This window comes from Parambassis ranga, chromosome 5 (genome assembly GCF_900634625.1).
Source record: "Parambassis ranga chromosome 5, fParRan2.1, whole genome shotgun sequence".
In the NCBI taxonomy this organism is placed as follows: Eukaryota; Metazoa; Chordata; class Actinopteri; family Ambassidae; genus Parambassis; species Parambassis ranga.
The window spans coordinates 19,300,657-19,317,375 of record NC_041026.1 but is presented as its reverse complement, the minus strand read 5'-3'; the positions used below and the strand labels follow the sequence as shown (position 1 = coordinate 19,317,375).

At 40.9% G+C, this 16,719-nt stretch overlaps 3 protein-coding genes across 4 annotated transcripts; 1 reads left to right on the top strand and 2 right to left on the bottom strand.

Moving 5' to 3' along the window:
- Positions 1-1,167: 1,167 nt before the first annotated feature.
- pmela (premelanosome protein a) lies at positions 1,168-6,452 on the bottom strand. Of its 2 annotated transcripts, none has more exons than XM_028406036.1 (12): positions 6,309-6,452; positions 5,179-5,274; positions 4,949-5,095; positions 4,697-4,831; positions 4,432-4,593; positions 4,064-4,348; positions 3,239-3,982; positions 2,994-3,158; positions 2,798-2,900; positions 2,318-2,523; positions 2,138-2,228; positions 1,168-1,686 (listed from the first exon to the last, which is right to left on the bottom strand). In XM_028406036.1, exons 1-12 carry the CDS (start codon positions 6,394-6,396, stop codon positions 1,533-1,535), a joined length of 2,376 nt encoding a protein of 791 aa, XP_028261837.1. In that variant the 5' UTR covers positions 6,397-6,452; the 3' UTR covers positions 1,168-1,532. The 2 variants fall into 2 exon arrangements, with proteins under 2 accessions (XP_028261837.1, XP_028261838.1); XM_028406037.1 differs by having other exon boundaries at positions 2,994-3,155.
- Positions 6,453-9,612: 3,160 nt separating this feature from the next.
- Positions 9,613-13,488, top strand: cdk2 (cyclin dependent kinase 2). The gene is made up of 7 exons (XM_028406517.1): positions 9,613-10,308; positions 10,970-11,047; positions 11,135-11,255; positions 11,347-11,517; positions 12,125-12,226; positions 12,309-12,512; positions 12,793-13,488. Exons 1-7 carry the CDS (start codon positions 10,193-10,195, stop codon positions 12,895-12,897), a joined length of 897 nt encoding a protein of 298 aa, XP_028262318.1. The 5' UTR covers positions 9,613-10,192; the 3' UTR covers positions 12,898-13,488.
- Positions 13,489-14,340: 852 nt separating this feature from the next.
- On the bottom strand, positions 14,341-16,719 carry olfml3b (olfactomedin-like 3b). Its single transcript, XM_028406459.1, has 3 exons — positions 16,547-16,719; positions 15,503-15,788; positions 14,341-15,387 (listed from the first exon to the last, which is right to left on the bottom strand). The coding sequence occupies exons 1-3, from the start codon at positions 16,643-16,645 to the stop codon at positions 14,603-14,605; spliced, it is 1,170 nt and encodes a 389-aa protein (XP_028262260.1). The 5' UTR covers positions 16,646-16,719; the 3' UTR covers positions 14,341-14,602.

The following is a 16,719-nucleotide window of genomic DNA, read 5'->3' as shown; positions in this document are numbered from 1 at the left end:
TTGGTTATCACCCTGGAGATTGTTTATTATATTGCTTGTGCTCACTTTCGGCAGATCAGTTTGAAAATGAAGTGCGGCTCCTGAAGGAACACAATGTGTTGATGCACTGTGCAGGTGAATAAATCATCATCCAAGTCCTGTCCTTCAGCATGCCTTCTCACCAGGAGGACCCTCACCATAAGATCTGCAGGAAGGCCGCCTCTTTTAGGAGGTCTGAAAGCCCTGTAAAATTAAGGGGCAGGCAGTAGTCTGCCTTTACTGAGAAGTGTCTTACTGAATGGAAAGACATTTTCCAAAAGCATGCAGGCTGGCAAGATGGATATGTTTGAGTCTGTAATCTTACAAATCTTGCAAGAATCCAGGTGTCTTGCAAGGTCAGCTTTACACATGTGAATGGAAATCTTACTGATTAGTCTCAGCGCCTGACACACACTTAGCGTGCGGTGTAGCTCTGCATTCTGCAGGCTAATGACATTGCAGAAATGCATAGCACACACCCTCTGCGGCTGTCTTTCTCTATTTCTTCTCTTTGTGGTTTTGGGTATATGTTAATTGGTCAATATAGTAATAAAATCAACACAGTAACTGCAATTCAAGAGTCAAATCCTCATTAGATTTCAGTGGGAAGTGTTTGCACACAAAACATTATAAACTGTCACACATTATTATGCAGTAAAAGTTAAACAGAACTGATCAGATGATTTATTGTTTTATTTACTATTTTTATCTTGTAGATTATCCAATCTGGCTTTCCCCTTTTTTAACAGCTGTAGTTAAATTATATTGATTTGTTATTAAAAACTAGCAGGATGATCATCAGTTGCACTTGCACAAAACAGTGAAAAATATGATCCACCTCAAACATCTGCATCAGTAAACACATTCATAATGCATCAGAAACAACAGTTGAATGATAATACATAACATTACTAGTACTGCTCAAAGTACATTGGCCTGTCTTGTCTAACTTTACTTTTGAATTTGACTGAATTGTTGCTGCAATTTTGTACTTTTCAAACTGTCCATATCATGGAAATAAGTTACAGGAGCACTTCTGTCTTAATTATAGTTTATTATGTACTTTATTTATGCACTTGTAGATCTTGAGCTAAATGAGGTCATACAATGTGATGTGATGTGATGTGACACCAAAAAAACACACAATGGTGATAAAGTTCCATTTTAATAATTTCGGGGTCACAAATATAATAATGTTCTGAGATAAGATACATTCAAATCACATTATGAAGAAGTTGAGCTGTTAACATTAATTTTCCAATAGTTTAGTATAAGCAGGCCAAAAATAAGAGGCTTCTATAAACTATCAGTGCCAATTCATACAAATATTGTAGGGCAACATAAATACCACTTCTCTAAAAATGTTTCAACATTTTAATACACTTTCATTTTATTACACAAGAACTCCTTATTCAGATGTATATGAGGCTGGTTCACTTAATGTAATTGGTTCTGGTTTAATGGCTGACAGTTACATGTTAGCAAATGTTGAGTGCAAAAGCTGATCATGATATTCACACAACTCTCCCCTGAAGCAGAGGACGGCTTTCTCCTGGTGACTGTCGACTCAGCAAGTTCCACAAGAGCAAAGGCACTGACGTGACCACAGAGCTGCCTCCGTTACTGCCAGCAGAGTCTTCCCTCAGCGGCTGGTACTGCTTGAACCGTCTGCTTGGAAACACAACATGAGTAAGATAAGTGGGGACAAATGTCACAAAGACAAATTGGATTTAAATATAAGACATCATTTTCACAAGTTAAAAACTGGCAAGATGGCAACTGTTGGCAGTGAGTGCCCGTCATTTAACACTGTTGTGTTAATTACAATAAACTTTCCCAAAATTGTAGAGGAGTGTTAGAGGTGTAGGCAGATTTTTAAAAACATTTCCCCTATGGATATCTTCTCTTACATATGTAACTACAAGGGGGTATTCCACAATAATCAATTACTGGGACACAACACTTTACTAAAAACTGGTATTACGTGATCTGCTGCTAAATTCTCTGAGCAATCTGTGGAATTGACATATTGCTTATATTTGTTAATAAAAATGATGGCACATCCTACAACCTTAAAGGTGACTATAGTTATATACTATTTCTTAATTTCTGCACTCACCTGTACATCAAACCGATGCAACAGATAACACAGGCGAGCACCATAATGCCAAGAACAGTAGCAGCAGTTCCAGCTGGTGAACCACCAGAGGCTGAAATTGAAGCACAGAATACATCATTCAATAATAACATATAGATTTAGTCAGTGCTCGGCCTATTATATAACATGTCTTTCACTCACCTACTGTAACACTGACTCTGGCACTTGCCACGGCAAGACTGACATCATTTGTCAGGGAGACATTGAGGCAGAATACTCCGGAGTCGTTGAAGAACTGCCGAAGGACTAGCTGGCAGTCTGGTGAGGGTGTGGCAGTACCACAGACGGTTTGTACCGGCGTGATACAGTCAGCATCCGAAACGACGGTGCAGACCTCGCTCGGCAGACTACAGGAAGTAGAGTGAGGATGTTGTTACAAGGAGAGTAATCTTGACTTGATCAATTAACTTCATAAACATGAAGTTTACGTATGCTCATGCTAAGAAGAATGCATCAAAGGCTCTGAGTAGGCACAGGAGAAAAATTATAATATCACATGTAGTAAATGGATGAGCTGTCTTAGGAAGCAAAAATATCCAAAGTTAAGATTTTAGACTGGGATAACTAAAGTAAAGCTTAAACAGAAGTGACCCAGACTACATGATGAATGTTTCTACCCACCTCCCCTGACATGAAATGGTGACGTCCACAGCATTCTGATCCAATTCAGTTGCCATTGATACAACATTGGATACCTGTACGATCTCTACACTTTCAATGCCCTCTGCAGGATGAGAGACAAATAATATGAAACATTTTGTTAAAGCATCGTTGATGCGTAATGTTTATAACAATAACAAGCACTCAGTTGACTTACGGACAACATCTACAGATGTTGCGAGGGATCCGTAACGGTAGACCGTGCAGTCAGTTGTCAGCTGTGGAGCTTGTCTTTTAGCCAAAACAAGGGCAACCTGTGCTGGAGCTGCTTCTACTTCAGCTTGAACTTCACCTTCAGCTGGAACAGCCTCTTCTTCAACTGCTAGAAAAAATAGACCATTTATACTTTAGTTACAGGAGTTGTCCTATAAATCAGTGTAGTAATTGGAAAGTGTTCATCACCTGCAGCTGCTGCAGTGGCTGCAACTTCATTTTCTGTTTCCACCACTTCAGCTTCAGCTACAGCAGCCTCTTCTACAGCTGTGGGTTCAGGAGGAGCAACAACATTGTCAGCAGGAGCTGCTGCTTCAGCCTGGACATCTTCTGCAGCAACATCTGCCTCAGTGGCTGCAACGGCCTCTTGCTCAACAGCTTCCTCTGCCGCAGGAGCCACAGTGACAGTTGCAGCTTCTTCTCCCTCTACAACAGGGGCAACAGAGGCAGCCGCATCAATTACAGCAACATTCTCTTCAGCAGCATCTGTCTCCACTGCAGCAGCATCAGCCTCCTCCTCAGCTGCTGGTGCAACAGAAGCAACGACGGCAACTTCTCCAGCTGCAGCCTCGGTCTCCTCTACAGTAACGTCTCCAGCTGCAGCCTCTGTCTCCTCTGCAGCAACATCTGCAGCTGCAGCAGGAGCAGCGGTGTTGGCAGGATCTTCCTCTGCTGGAACAACAGCTGTATCTACTCCTGCAGGGGCCACTGAGGCAACCTCCACAACCTCTGTGTCCGTATTCACAATGGTTTCTGCATCGTCTGTGTTTGTAGCGGCTTCGGCGGGCTGCACAGATGCTGCAACTGGAGTAGCATCAGAGGCAGGAACATCCAAAGCAATTACATCTCCTCCCTCAGCTGGTGCTGGTGCAGCTGCAGGAGTGGAGGCCATCACAACTACTGCTGGAGCAGCAGAGGCATCCAGAGGGACAACTGGAAGAAAAGTGTAAAAGTACCTGAGTAACATATTATGACTTTATATGATTATAAAGAGGTAATCAGTGAAGAGCCCACCTGCAGTGGGGTTTCCACAGCCTGAAGGGATGCTGGCCATCAAAACCACTTGAGGTTTGAATGTCCCAACTGCAAGGTATGTGTGTGTGACGGTGCCCTCTCTGGAGATCAGAGTGCCACTGCTGTCACCAAAGTCCCAGCTGAAGCTGATATCTGCGTTGCTCAGGTACTGGCTGGGATCATGGAGCTTGACAGTAAAAGCAATAGCTTGGTTCTGGATGAAGTTCTGGTCATTCTGGTTTATATCGTTGACTTGGGCGAGCGAAATGGTGAATGGAATCTGGTCTAATAACAACAAAAGATGTAGAGGGGTTATGATATTTAATAGAAGTACAGGTGATGTAGGAGTTCAAAGTTAGGTAGGTCACCTGTGATGGTAAATACTGTAGAGGCATAGCCGAGGGGGATGAACTTGTCTTCACCACGACAGTGATAGATGACAACCTCCATGTTGTAAGAGCCTAAGGGGATGTTGTCTGTGCCGATGGAGAGGGAGGAGGAAGGTCCATCTGCCACCTGCCAGTAGCGCCCTATAGTACAGTAACATTATTGTATATTATGATTTGGGGGTAATTTTTCACATTACATATAGGTGGGGGAAATCTACATTTAAATACATTAAACATATTTTACCCCATGTCTTCCACACAAACACATAGCGGGGTTTCTTGTTCTGGCTCCTGGTGAAAGGTGTGCCATCAGGGAACACTCCAGTCCACTCAGTATTCCGCTCTGGATACACGGCCTGACCCTCCTGATACTGTTTTCCTGGAAAAACACACACATGCAGCATAAATTACAGAAGCCTGTTTCCGGAGAACAGTTTCCATAGTAACCTATGGTACCCGTTTCAGTAACCGCTCTATTAGTGGCAACTTTTCTTACCGTCAACAGTGCAGTTGCGTGCCCAGACCACCTGTCCATCAGCAAGCACTGTCTGGTTTGGTGGGAAATTAAGACTGATAGTAAAGGTAGCTTTTGCTCCGGTCAGGGTGGGGGCATCATTCTTAAGGTTAAAGGTTATTTCACCACCTGAAACAATATCACACACACATTTTAGTATGAGAAGGAATTAGCAGCACTTTTGTTTATAGAGAGTAAATTCTGAGCCTCACCAGACCAACAGTTTCTGAATCTTGGGTCTCCGTCTTTCCACACAGGATACATCCTGGAGTTCCATGATCGGTAACGTGTGAACTGACTTCTTTGCCCTAAAAGAAATGTTACAAACACACACGGATGTTAAGAGTGTAGAGTGTGTATGAGTCGAAGGATTAGGCATCAGGCGGACACCAGTCTATGCACTGAAACCAGGTTATTCCAGTGAAATGGTTGCCAAAAGTATCAAAACTGCTAATACTCTAATAATCAAAATAGTGTCTGAGGCACTTATGTAAAGAAGTGCAGGTACATGGTTTGGTGCCGACAGGGTTAGAGGACTGCCGGGGTTCTTGGTGGTGAGAGTCACACGACCGACAATCCCCCCCCCAATCCCTTTCATGTGACTATCAGCTGAGCAGCTACATTAGTAATCCCAGTGAGGGGAGTGGGGGCTCCCAGACACTGGTTCTCAGGATTGTTGATCCCTGTTAGTGGTTTGTGTGTAAAAACAATACTGGAAGATTTTTCTTAGTCATCACACATCCACTATTACATGACTAATGACTCTCAATTCACTTCACATGAAAAATATAATTTGTCCAAATTAAGACTCAGAATTTTTGATTGGTGAATATAGCATAGTATAAAGGCTTAAATTGTGTGTGTGTGTGAACATTACAACATTACATCCATATTTCTTGTGTTTAACAGCATGAAAGTAGCGTGAAATAGCCGTCCAAATGAAGAAAAACCACAAGACGTGAGTTAATGTGGAACCAGAAGTGTGTTTGTACTTCAGATTATTCACAGTGATGCAAATTAAGTCACAAATCTCACATAGCCAGAAAAACAAAGCTTGTTTTATCAAATAATGTGGTTCTAATTCAGCTTATTACTCTGATTTTCAGAAACTAAAAGTAAAAAATGGCACTTAGGTAAGTAAAATTTTATTTAATTTATTGATTTTTCCTGGCTAATCAGATTAGGCAGTTACTTTGCAAACACAAATAGTCAGTAAACTGAAAAGTTGTCATAAGGCCAATAAGTCATGATGTATAAGCAAATGTCTGTAATTTTGTCATTTAATTATCAATACAACAAAATGTCTTGTCTTCATCTTGTGTGTAATTTCAGGTATACTCACTTAAAGCAGCGGCTGAAGCAAAAGCCAGAACAAGCAGCAGCAGAGACTTCATCCTGTGTGTGTTGTAGTCTGTCTGAGCCCCAATCATCAGCCTGCAGTCCTGAACCCCGCTCAACAACTGTCCTCTCACTCTCTTTAAGAGGGCCACAGACTTTCTTCTCACCTCTGACATCATTGGGAGTTTGCACACTGGCACCACCCATTTAAGAACAGTGAGTAGAGATTTCGATTTTGTTTAGGCTGGGTGGTTTTATTCATTTCTTTTACTATTACTATTTGTTGTGATAAACTTTATTAATTCACTTGAGTTAACAATGTTTTCACACTATGTTACCTTTAACTTGTGATTGGGGAGCTGCAGCTCTAATATAATATAATATAATATAATATAATATAATATAATATAATATAATATAATATAATATAATATAATATAATATAATATAATATAATATAATATAATATAATATAATATAATTTAATATAATTTAATATAATATAATATAATTGTAAATGAAAATGCTGTATGTGAAGCCTACAGATGGATGGAGAGAGCTGTGAGCAAAGCTCGAGTCAGGCCCATGTTTGACATATGACCTTACAGTTATGTGTGCATGGGCATCACAAGATAAGTGTGTGCACGGCAAATCAATAGCATCCTTTTATTTCCTCTGCCACCCTGCTGTTGTTACCTCAGGCTGCAGTAGCTCGAGGAATCTGCACTCACATCAGCACAGACACACCCGTGCTCCATTTCTGAGACTCATTCTCCTCTGTGGGCCAGAGTTTCATTCAGAAGAGGAGATCTGTCTGCTCGTCTTCATGTACACACATAACATTGATAATGATGAGACTGTTTATTCACAAATATTAGTTCTTGTCACATTTAATAATTTTTTTAGTTTTGCCAGACAAAACTTCACCATCTCCACACAACATAGTTGTTTTTGTAATGTGTATGTCATCATATTTGTTTAAAGCTTTGTACCATAAAACAGTATTACCATGACTTTGTAGAATTAGAAGCAACATGAGGATTTCTTCTTACCTATCATACAAACATGTTTATGTTCACAGTTTTTATTTAACTGAATATATATTTGACAGCAGGACATTGTTACAGGACATCCTGAGTGACTGAAGGTTTTCTCAGTGATGTTGTCTCATGCCTTTGAGACTGTTCAGCCTGGACTACATGTGACCCCTCATGTGCTCACAACACAGTTCAGGAAGAAATAAATCCTCTCCTCCCACGGAGCACCTGACTTAACATACCACAAATAGTCAACCATTAACGTCATGCCTCATTAGTCTCCAGTTTCTATTATCCTATGATAGGGTTGTTTCTAAGATTTAAAGATTTTTTAGAATTAACAGTAAGTAATGGGAAAACACTGGAGATCTGAATATTCTTAGACATTCACATACCCTCGCACTGCCATTACAAAAATAAAGATGGGATAAGTCAGATTTAGCTTGTAGCAGGACCTGAACGGTGGAAAGCTAAAAGAAAAAATTAAAAAAGAAAAAAAATAGGTTTGGATATCTTTTAAAATAGCCTAAAAAACAGGTCATCCACAAATCTGCAGTCACACACTCACACAGGCTTCCTGGTGCTAAGCGAGGATTGTGATTTGGAATTGACTGCTGCCAGATCAATAGGGCCATCTGGTTTGTAAAAAGCCAGACCAGACGGGCAAATCAGTTCACGTGTACAGCAGGCTTTCCCAAATTGATCCTGCTTCCTCTGTTTCTTCATCGTTTGATGTCTTCGTCAACACTGACGAATGACAGAAAACATAAACCAGAGACAACAACTTACAACATCCACATTTCTAAAACACACATATATGTGATCTCTTGGAGGAAATAAATCTAGTATTTGAGCACCATCACACAGTCTGATGTGAAGTATACAGCTCAGGTCTAATCAGCATCAGTCTATTTAATTTGGAAGTGTCAGAGCTCTTCACAGAAAACCTAAACCTTGTCATAGACATAGAAAAAAGCATTTATAAGACATTTTAATATTACACTTTCTGTTGTAGAAGGGACACTGTAGACAGTAAAATGAGAAAGAAGGTCTTTGTGGTCTCAGAGACGTCACTTCATGTATAAATCTGCTGGGTTTTGGTCATGTGCAGTATTGGCATGAATCCTTTCTGTCAGCTAAGACCACCAGAGGCCACTTCTTCCTGCTGCAGAGGACACCCAACCACTTACAGATACTCCTAGCTCATGTTTCAGATCAATGACGACCTTTTTTTCTAAAGACAGCATTTATTGGCAGCATAACTTCAAAAGCAGGTATTTCTTATCACATAATTATGTGTTGTCTTTAAGTCCTGTGAGTGATCACACGCTGTCTGTCAGGATTCAGCCTGAAAACCAGCAAACAAAATGGCAGTTTTTACATTCACTGTTTCCCCACTGCATGAACATTTTGCTGACATGTAATCAATCACTTCTCAGTACTAGCGGTGTCACAGACAAGTCAGTCTAATAAAACACACCATTGATTATACATTGTATGTCCCACAACAATCCCAGTTTGCATCCAGCTGGCATTCATTGTTGCACTGTAACAAAAAATGGGGGTGTTATCAAAGAAAGATCCTTTTCTGCCCGAGGGCCCAGTACATGACCAGCCTCCCCCCTGAGAGAACACAAAGCCATTGCAGGGGGGCACACATGACCGGAGGGGACAATGTGCAGGGAAACATAAGTTGAAAACATCTTTCTGGTGTTAATCTTAAACACAATCGTTATTTTAACTGTGATTAATTATGTAAGTATTTGCTAGAATGTAATAAATGTTGGAAATGGAAATTTATTGTCATTTCAAACAGCCTCGTGTGATAAATGTAGTGAAACCAGTTTATAGAGAGGAGAGGGGAAGGACAGTAAAGGAATAGGTGGCTGTACAGTTACACTTACTGCCACTAGGGGGAGCCAGTGATTCTCCTCCATCCTCCTTTGTAGGCCCGCCCGCAGCAGTTCTGTATTCTTGTGTATTCTAGTGACTGTATTCTTTTTTTATTTTTTTATTTATCAACCTAACAGACTGATTTATGAGCTATTATTAAACGCTTTTGTGACTCATCTGGTCAGTGTAAAATAAAACCCCCACCACACTCTATTTTGTGTAAAAATCAATCAATAAATAAATGTATTATTTAATGTATTTTAATGCATGTATTTGTGTCTTAAAGTGCGATAAAGCGAGTTTTGTTTGACTTGTTCTTTATCTGATATAAAGATGAACTTTTCCGACGTTCATACGTCATCGACGTCTGATCACGTGATCTGAGCGGTACACTTGTTGGTAGGCTCTTTCTTGTCCCGTCTCCGCTATCCGACCTGCTCGAATTTACTTTAAAACAAGTAATTTAAATAGCACGGAACGTAATTTATAGACGCGTTGGTTTGATTAAACAACACCAAGTCTAAATGTGAACATTTTCACACACAGTGCCAGCGGAGAAGCAATTGCAAAAACTTTTAACCCCCACTCACCTTCCATTATCGGTGTGTCTTGAACACGGAAACGAGCGCTCCCGGCATAACGCGGGAAAGGTTGTTGTGTTAGTTCAGTGTTTTTCGCCGAGTAGTAGCTGCCACGCTAATCCTTATACTTACGAGTATTATCACAATCATCTCCACAAATGACATTTGCTTCGGTTTTAAGCGGCTTCGTTTTAACGTGAGAAAGTTTATCCGCGACAGGAATACAGCCCGGAACCTGCGGCGTGTCCCGACCGTAGGCAACAACCCGTAGGAGCAGCAGTTATATGTCTGTCCCCGCGCTGCCTCTTGTCAACACAAAGAGAGCATTCTTGCTAACCGGCTAAACTCCCTTACAAAGCTGTGGTTTTAATTACGATATGGATACGTTTCAAAAGGTGGAGAAGATCGGAGAAGGGACGTATGGAGTGGTGTACAAAGCTAAGAACAAAGTGACCGGAGAAACTGTCGCTCTGAAGAAAATCAGGCTGGACACGTAAGTATGAGTGTTGATGATTATCTGGACACAGCGCCAGGCTAAGCTAACGTTAACGGAGCTAACAGCAACTTTCACTGTGCTGCACCTTTGATAAAATGTCTGCATCGTTTTGTCTTCCGGCAACTTTCCAAAACCACAATAATAATTTATTGCAAAGTGTGATCAGTGTGTCCCTGCATCCAAAAACACTTATACCTGAAACGTAGTGATGTGTGAAAATCACTTAGTTAACATCAGTCTGTGACCCATATAACTAAAAGTAACATAACAGCACGACTTCCGGACAGATAAATCTGGCTTTTCAGTGTTGTTGATGATTTATAAACATCTGTTACATTGTGTTACACGTTCATTGGTTGCAAAAAGGTGTGCTGAAGTGTATTTGGATTAATCAGCGTGAGTACCTATAGTTTCCTTTGTTTCAGCAGATGGCATCAGTGAGTCACTGTATCCTGTGATTTTTACAGTCCACAGGAAGCAAATCTCATTTGTTCAAAGCTTTATCAATGTGTTGCCTGCCATCTCAATGCTTTGTTCCTTTAGCTGTCACATAAATACACTCATATCTATAATTATAGTGGAAATACAGCATGTAAAACCATCTTGATGGAATTAACCAAGCTAATATTAATTACAAGTGAATAATGATTTTCTTCAGGGAAACTGAGGGAGTACCAAGCACAGCCATCAGAGAGATCTCACTTCTTAAAGAACTCAGTCACCCAAATATTGTCAAGTAAGTACTTTGTGCTGTTAGTATAGTAGTTAGTAATAGTATTTAAATCCTGCTTGCACTACTAAACTTCTTATACACATGTTTCAGACTGCGGGACGTCATCCACACGGAGAACAAACTTTACCTTGTGTTTGAGTTCCTTCATCAGGATCTAAAAAAGTTCATGGACTCTTCCTCGGTTACTGGAATCCCCCTGCCGCTGGTTAAGGTAAGCACCATCAGATAGGTTTTCAAGAAGTTTAAAGTAAATATACCCTGTATGAGTTGACTCACCTCAGTGTTTGTTTTTGTGGTTGTAGAGTTATCTTTTCCAGTTGCTTCAAGGCCTGGCCTTCTGCCACTCTCACAGAGTTCTTCATCGGGACCTGAAGCCTCAGAACCTCCTCATTAACGCACAGGGTGAGATTAAACTGGCTGATTTTGGCCTGGCAAGAGCTTTCGGTGTGCCTGTCCGAACATACACACACGAGGTAAGGTGTAATTATTTAAACAAGAGTTACATATTTTAAGGGACATGGTCATGCTTTTCAGCTAAACGGCATTAGTCTGAAGTCATGAAGAATATATATGTGTTTGTCAAAATGTGTCTGTTCTCTTCTGTGGCATTGTTTTTGTGTGTCCTTAATAAAACTGTTGTACAAACAGGAATCACATAGGTTCTGGTCATGAAGCTTGTAAAGCTGACTTCAGTGCACTGATGATCAGCACAGTTCCCCTTTCATGCAGTTCAGCTCTTTGAGTTAAAATGTATGAAGTTTATTGTGGCATTTCTAAATGTGGGTAATTGGAAGTCTGATCATTTTTATGTATAGGCATTGACATTGTATGTTTAGCAGGCAGCTTCTTGACCTGTCTCCTGCGTCAGAAGAAGCACAGAATTTACTGACTCAAAATGTTCTGCATTATCAGAGAGCTGACCTGCATGTGCATGTAATGAAGGTTGCATTACTCCTGACAATCTGAAATTATCAAGCAACCCTCATATACAATGCTGTAAATACAAAAGAAGCTGAAAATTGTTTAGATGGAGAAGTTGTATTTTCCTCATCACAAACCTGCTGCTGTGACATTTCTCAGGTGGTAACCCTTTGGTACAGAGCACCAGAAATTCTCCTGGGCTGCAAATATTACTCAACAGCTGTTGACATCTGGAGCCTGGGGTGCATCTTTGCTGAAATGGTAATACACTCAGTTTTCTTATTCACATTTTCTTATTGCATGATGCCAAAGGTTTAACCACATGGTGTGCTTCTGTCCACAGATCACTAGGAGGGCATTGTTCCCTGGTGACTCTGAGATCGATCAGTTATTCAGAATCTTTCGCACCTTGGGTACACCTGATGAGACCGTCTGGCCTGGAGTGACATCAATGCCTGACTACAAACCAACCTTTCCCAAGTGGGCACGGCAGGATTTATCCAAAGTGGTGCCTCTTCTTGAGGAGGATGGAAGAGAACTGCTTGGGGTGAGAATACTGGCAGGCAGATAATGACATGTTTTGGATCCATGAAATGTTTTATCGCACTTATGTAAAAAAACATGCCAGACATGAATATCTAATGATTGTTTTCTGCAGTTATTCAGAATAACAGAAATACAGAATTTTGCATCGTTAGCAGAGGCAGCCACTCCCTCACTGCTTTACATTTCTTTATTTTACAACATCCTGCCAGTTATCTTTTTAAAGTGAACCTTTTTGTTTTAATTATTCTAATTGGTGGTATGTGTCATCTATTATTTTGCAGGAGATGCTGAATTATGATCCAAACAAAAGACTGTCGGCTAAAAACGCCCTTTTACATCGATTCTTCCGTGACGTTTCCATGCCACTTCCACACCTCCGACTCTGAGCTGTGCAAAAATATCAGGCTTTTTATGAATGCCAACATTAAACAAGCAATAAGGACTGCCTTGCTTCAAGTCCATGACTGGAATGGACAATAAAAAAACAGTGGATACAGTACCTTAAAGCAGCCCTCGAGAGTGTAGACAGCTGGAGTCTGGCTGGTTTTGTCAGCCATGATGTAATAATGAGCATTTATCTGTGTCAACATAGTTTGTGTATTTATGTGCAGCCGCCATATGATATAAATGTTATTTGAACGGTGGGATGGGCTTTGATTATAGTAGCATGCCATTGAATTTTAAGTGGTTTATTGGCTTTAGGATGTCCAAGTAGTCTATTAGAATTAAATGTACCTGTATATGGGGTAGTGCAAAGAACAGAACACCATGCTTTGTGATACAGATCAGTGTTCTCTGGGGTCAGTTTCCTCACAGTTATGTTCAACATTTGGGTCCAAAGTATCTTAAAGTGATTTTTTTAGTGAGTTTTTTTTTTTCAAGTGCACCTTTTGCTTTGCTTATGTTTATTAGGCGTTCAGGCTCTCCGGCAGGACTACTAACCAAACCGAAGTTCACATGTACAAAATGTTCCATATTGTAATTCAGATTTTACAGAATTTAATGTACTGTTGCATCTTTCTTACTCTGGATTTTATCCAAATCTAAACTGTTTTTACAGATATTGTTTATTTAGAGTTTGAAAAAAATAAACTTGTTTAAATAACTTTTACTGTTTGTATGCCTAACTTTCTTTTTTGGAGAACATTCTGAAGGGTCTGTTACAATTTTGCTGAATACATGGTCAGATTAAAATACCAGAGGAAAAGGCAGTCACCCATTTTTTAAATCTAATTATCATACTTCATTAATATTTGGCACTTACACACAGAACCACTAAGACGGTTAGCAGGAAATCCAGATTTTAGCAATAGAATAGATTTTAGCTTGCTTAGCCTCATAATCAAAGCTGACATTTCCTTTTTTTATAAAATTAGATAGTGGAAGAAATAATGAATGTATTAGAGGCAAACAATAAGAAATGTTTATATCCAAGTGTAATTAATAAACAAATATAGTGTGCTGTACTAGAGGTGTAATTCAATAGTGCCATTTGCTCTTTGAAAGTGTTACAGAATGTGTGCTTGTTAAAAGAACATTAAATGTATGTGCAGCCAGCTACCAGTTAATATTCTGGTTAATACAAATGTACTGCAGCTCTGAATAGGCCCACCACAGTAACATACTGTTGTGGATATTTGTTTTGTAATTTATCAGTCTGCACACAGTTTGTAGTCTGTATGGATGCTACACAAAAATTGCCACAACTGCATAAAGAAATGTGTGTATGAGTGAAGGGGAGGAGAACATTTAGAAACAATAAACAAGTATTATTTATATGATTGTAATTTATTAAAACTGCAAAGTTACATATGATGTACAGACAGGTTAGAGTGAGTGGTCGAGCGTTTTATACTTGTTTAAAAGTACCTGCATTCTATTAGTGATCATAAAGGCCTGCATTCTGCAGAAACATGAGCTGACAGGTAAATACAGTAAATGTGTTCCAGTCCATCAGACACAGAAATGATTGTAAAGATGGCTGCCATGTTAAATCATCTAGAGTTAAATTTAAACAATAATATGGTCTTTTTGATGATACACTGTGGTGTGGTCTGTTATTGTCTGATGTGATCTGGTCTGGTACTGTGCTCAGATTTCCAGTTTCTTTTTCATGAGGAGCTTGTACAGGATCTGGTAGCCGTCATCCCAGGCATAGAGCAGCTGCTCCTGTGGATTGTACTTCAGACTGGAGTGGGACCCGTAGCGTTTTGGAAAATAAACCAGCGGGGCCTCTTCATTGGTCACCATGCCGTTGACATCATACACACATTGTACTCGAGAGCGACCGGGTTGTTTGGTGTTGTACACCACATACAGAGTGCCACAGATGACGAAGGCTCCCTCTGCATTCTCTTGTGGACAGTTTGTGTCCCACATCTGCTCAATGTCCAGCGAGTTGGCGTCCATTTTGGCCAAAGAGATGTGCCTCTCATTCTGGCGAGTGGCATAGATGGCCCACAGTCCTTCCTCGTCCACAGCCAGGTCCATCACAGTCTCAGGGGTCAGGCCATACACAGGGACGTGGTCCTGTACTGGAAACACCGCGCTGTCTGTCACTGAGTTTTTCTTAATGTCATATTTAAGCACATTTAACTCTTCACCCTGGTTTATATAATACACATAGTTATTATGTACTACGTGTCCTGTTCCCCTCCAGGCAGATGGCAGCTTCAGGTTTTTCGACAGCGCCATGCCCAGTGAGCGTGTGAAGTCCTGCACAGAGGCAAACTCATGGATGGTGTCTTCATCTGTGCCATTAAAGATGAAGACCTTCCCTGGGGCCCTGCTGGTGTCTTTGGTCCATGTGCCCTTTGGTCCTCCAACACGCTTCAGGATCTTCATGGCTTTTATACTGGAGATCATGTCGCTGCACTCTGAAGGAATGAAAGGGGGATATCATGACAATGTAGGTACAATTCATCTCTTTACTGTCATTGGTCAGATTCTTCTACACTGACTTTATTGTAATAAACAGAAGTCATATCTCACCCGAGACTTTTAAATATTTGACCTTCTGCTTCTCTTTCACCAGAGTCACCTGCTGCTCTATCAGCTTGTCGTCCACATCCACACATGGCTGAGCCCCGTTTTGTGTCTCCAGGTAGTCCAGTTCCCTCTCGACCCGGTCCACCCTGGTCCCCACGCTGTCCAGGCTCATTCTTAGCACCTCTTTTTCTTTGTCCAGGTTCTCCAGCTGAGAAACCATCTGCTGCTTCAGCTCCCGCAGCTCCGAGGCATAGCGAGTGGTCTGTTCATGCCACAGAGAGATCCTGTCCTGTTTTTGAACAGAGGCCATAAGTTTTATCTGGAGTCTGAATCAAAGCAGAAACATCCCCTATCCTCCCTGTGTGGATAATACACTCATGTGTTCCAGTGACTTCCAGGAAACCCAGGAGCCATAATTTTATGTTCCTTTCAGGCTGCAACAGAAGGCCATAATAAACTCATCCTTCAACAACCAGGTTCAGCCCACACGTGGCAAGCATCCACCCAGCTTAAGTGTCTCTTAGCAAGAAGCTGAATCCTAGGCTGCTTTGTAGCAAACAATGACCTCTGACCCTGATACAGAGGAAGGAAATGAAAAGAGATCCTCTCTGCAGGTGATCCGTCAGAGATGAGCTGACGGAGCCGTGCAGAGGACAGTGGATCTGACATAAAACAGGGAAGCACACGCTTCAGCCTCCCTACAATAGAATAACTGAATGCCACAATCTCCATGGCAAACTAAAACTGGTCATTTAGTCTGTTTCTGTAACACAAAGTGAAATATTTATAGCCATCACTAAAATACATTTTCAGAAGGAGACATGATGATAAGCAGAGCACAAGTCTTCTACACTCTGAGCTGCGTTTTAATATATAATCCAGTTATGAAGCTCACAGTCCCTGTACATTTTATTGGCTGTATTTTCTAGCATTTCTCCAGATTATGCCGACATCTGCATTCCATCGTCTGTGCTGTGTCCCTGGAAGTTTCCTTTCAGAGGTGACTCAGGAGCGCAGGGCTCGGCAGGGAGGTAAAGGGAGTCTTACCTCAATAGCAAGCAGCCTCCGCTCCAAGTAGTCAATCAGTGCTTGGTGCTGAGCCGTGGCAAAGCAGGCCAAAGTAACCAGGACAACAAGTGGTCTCATTTTGTGTGTGTCGGCTAAGTGTCTTTTAGCTCCTGCTCTTGACTGGAGTTCAGTGAGAGAGTGCGGAGCAGATT

Excerpts from the sequence above, each read along its gene's own strand:
- pmela (XM_028406036.1), bottom strand. The coding sequence starts at position 6,396 with ATGATTGGGGCTCAGACAGACTACAACACACACAGGATGAAGTCTCTG. Across the intron at positions 5,096-5,178 it reads ATTCAGAAACTGTTGGTCTG|GTGGTGAAATAACCTTTAAC; the intron begins GTGAGGCTCAGA and ends ATATTGTTTCAG. Across the intron at positions 2,901-2,993 it reads AACATCTGTAGATGTTGTCC|AGGGCATTGAAAGTGTAGAG; the intron begins GTAAGTCAACTG and ends CTCATCCTGCAG.
- cdk2 (XM_028406517.1), top strand. The coding sequence starts at position 10,193 with ATGGATACGTTTCAAAAGGTGGAGAAGATCGGAGAAGGGACGTATGGA. Across the intron at positions 10,309-10,969 it reads AAGAAAATCAGGCTGGACAC|GGAAACTGAGGGAGTACCAA; the intron begins GTAAGTATGAGT and ends GATTTTCTTCAG. Across the intron at positions 12,227-12,308 it reads GGTGCATCTTTGCTGAAATG|ATCACTAGGAGGGCATTGTT; the intron begins GTAATACACTCA and ends TTCTGTCCACAG.
- olfml3b (XM_028406459.1), bottom strand. The coding sequence starts at position 16,645 with ATGAGACCACTTGTTGTCCTGGTTACTTTGGCCTGCTTTGCCACGGCT. Across the intron at positions 15,789-16,546 it reads GGAGGCTGCTTGCTATTGAG|GACAGGATCTCTCTGTGGCA; the intron begins GTAAGACTCCCT and ends GTTCAAAAACAG. Across the intron at positions 15,388-15,502 it reads CAAATATTTAAAAGTCTCGG|AGTGCAGCGACATGATCTCC; the intron begins GTGAGATATGAC and ends TCATTCCTTCAG.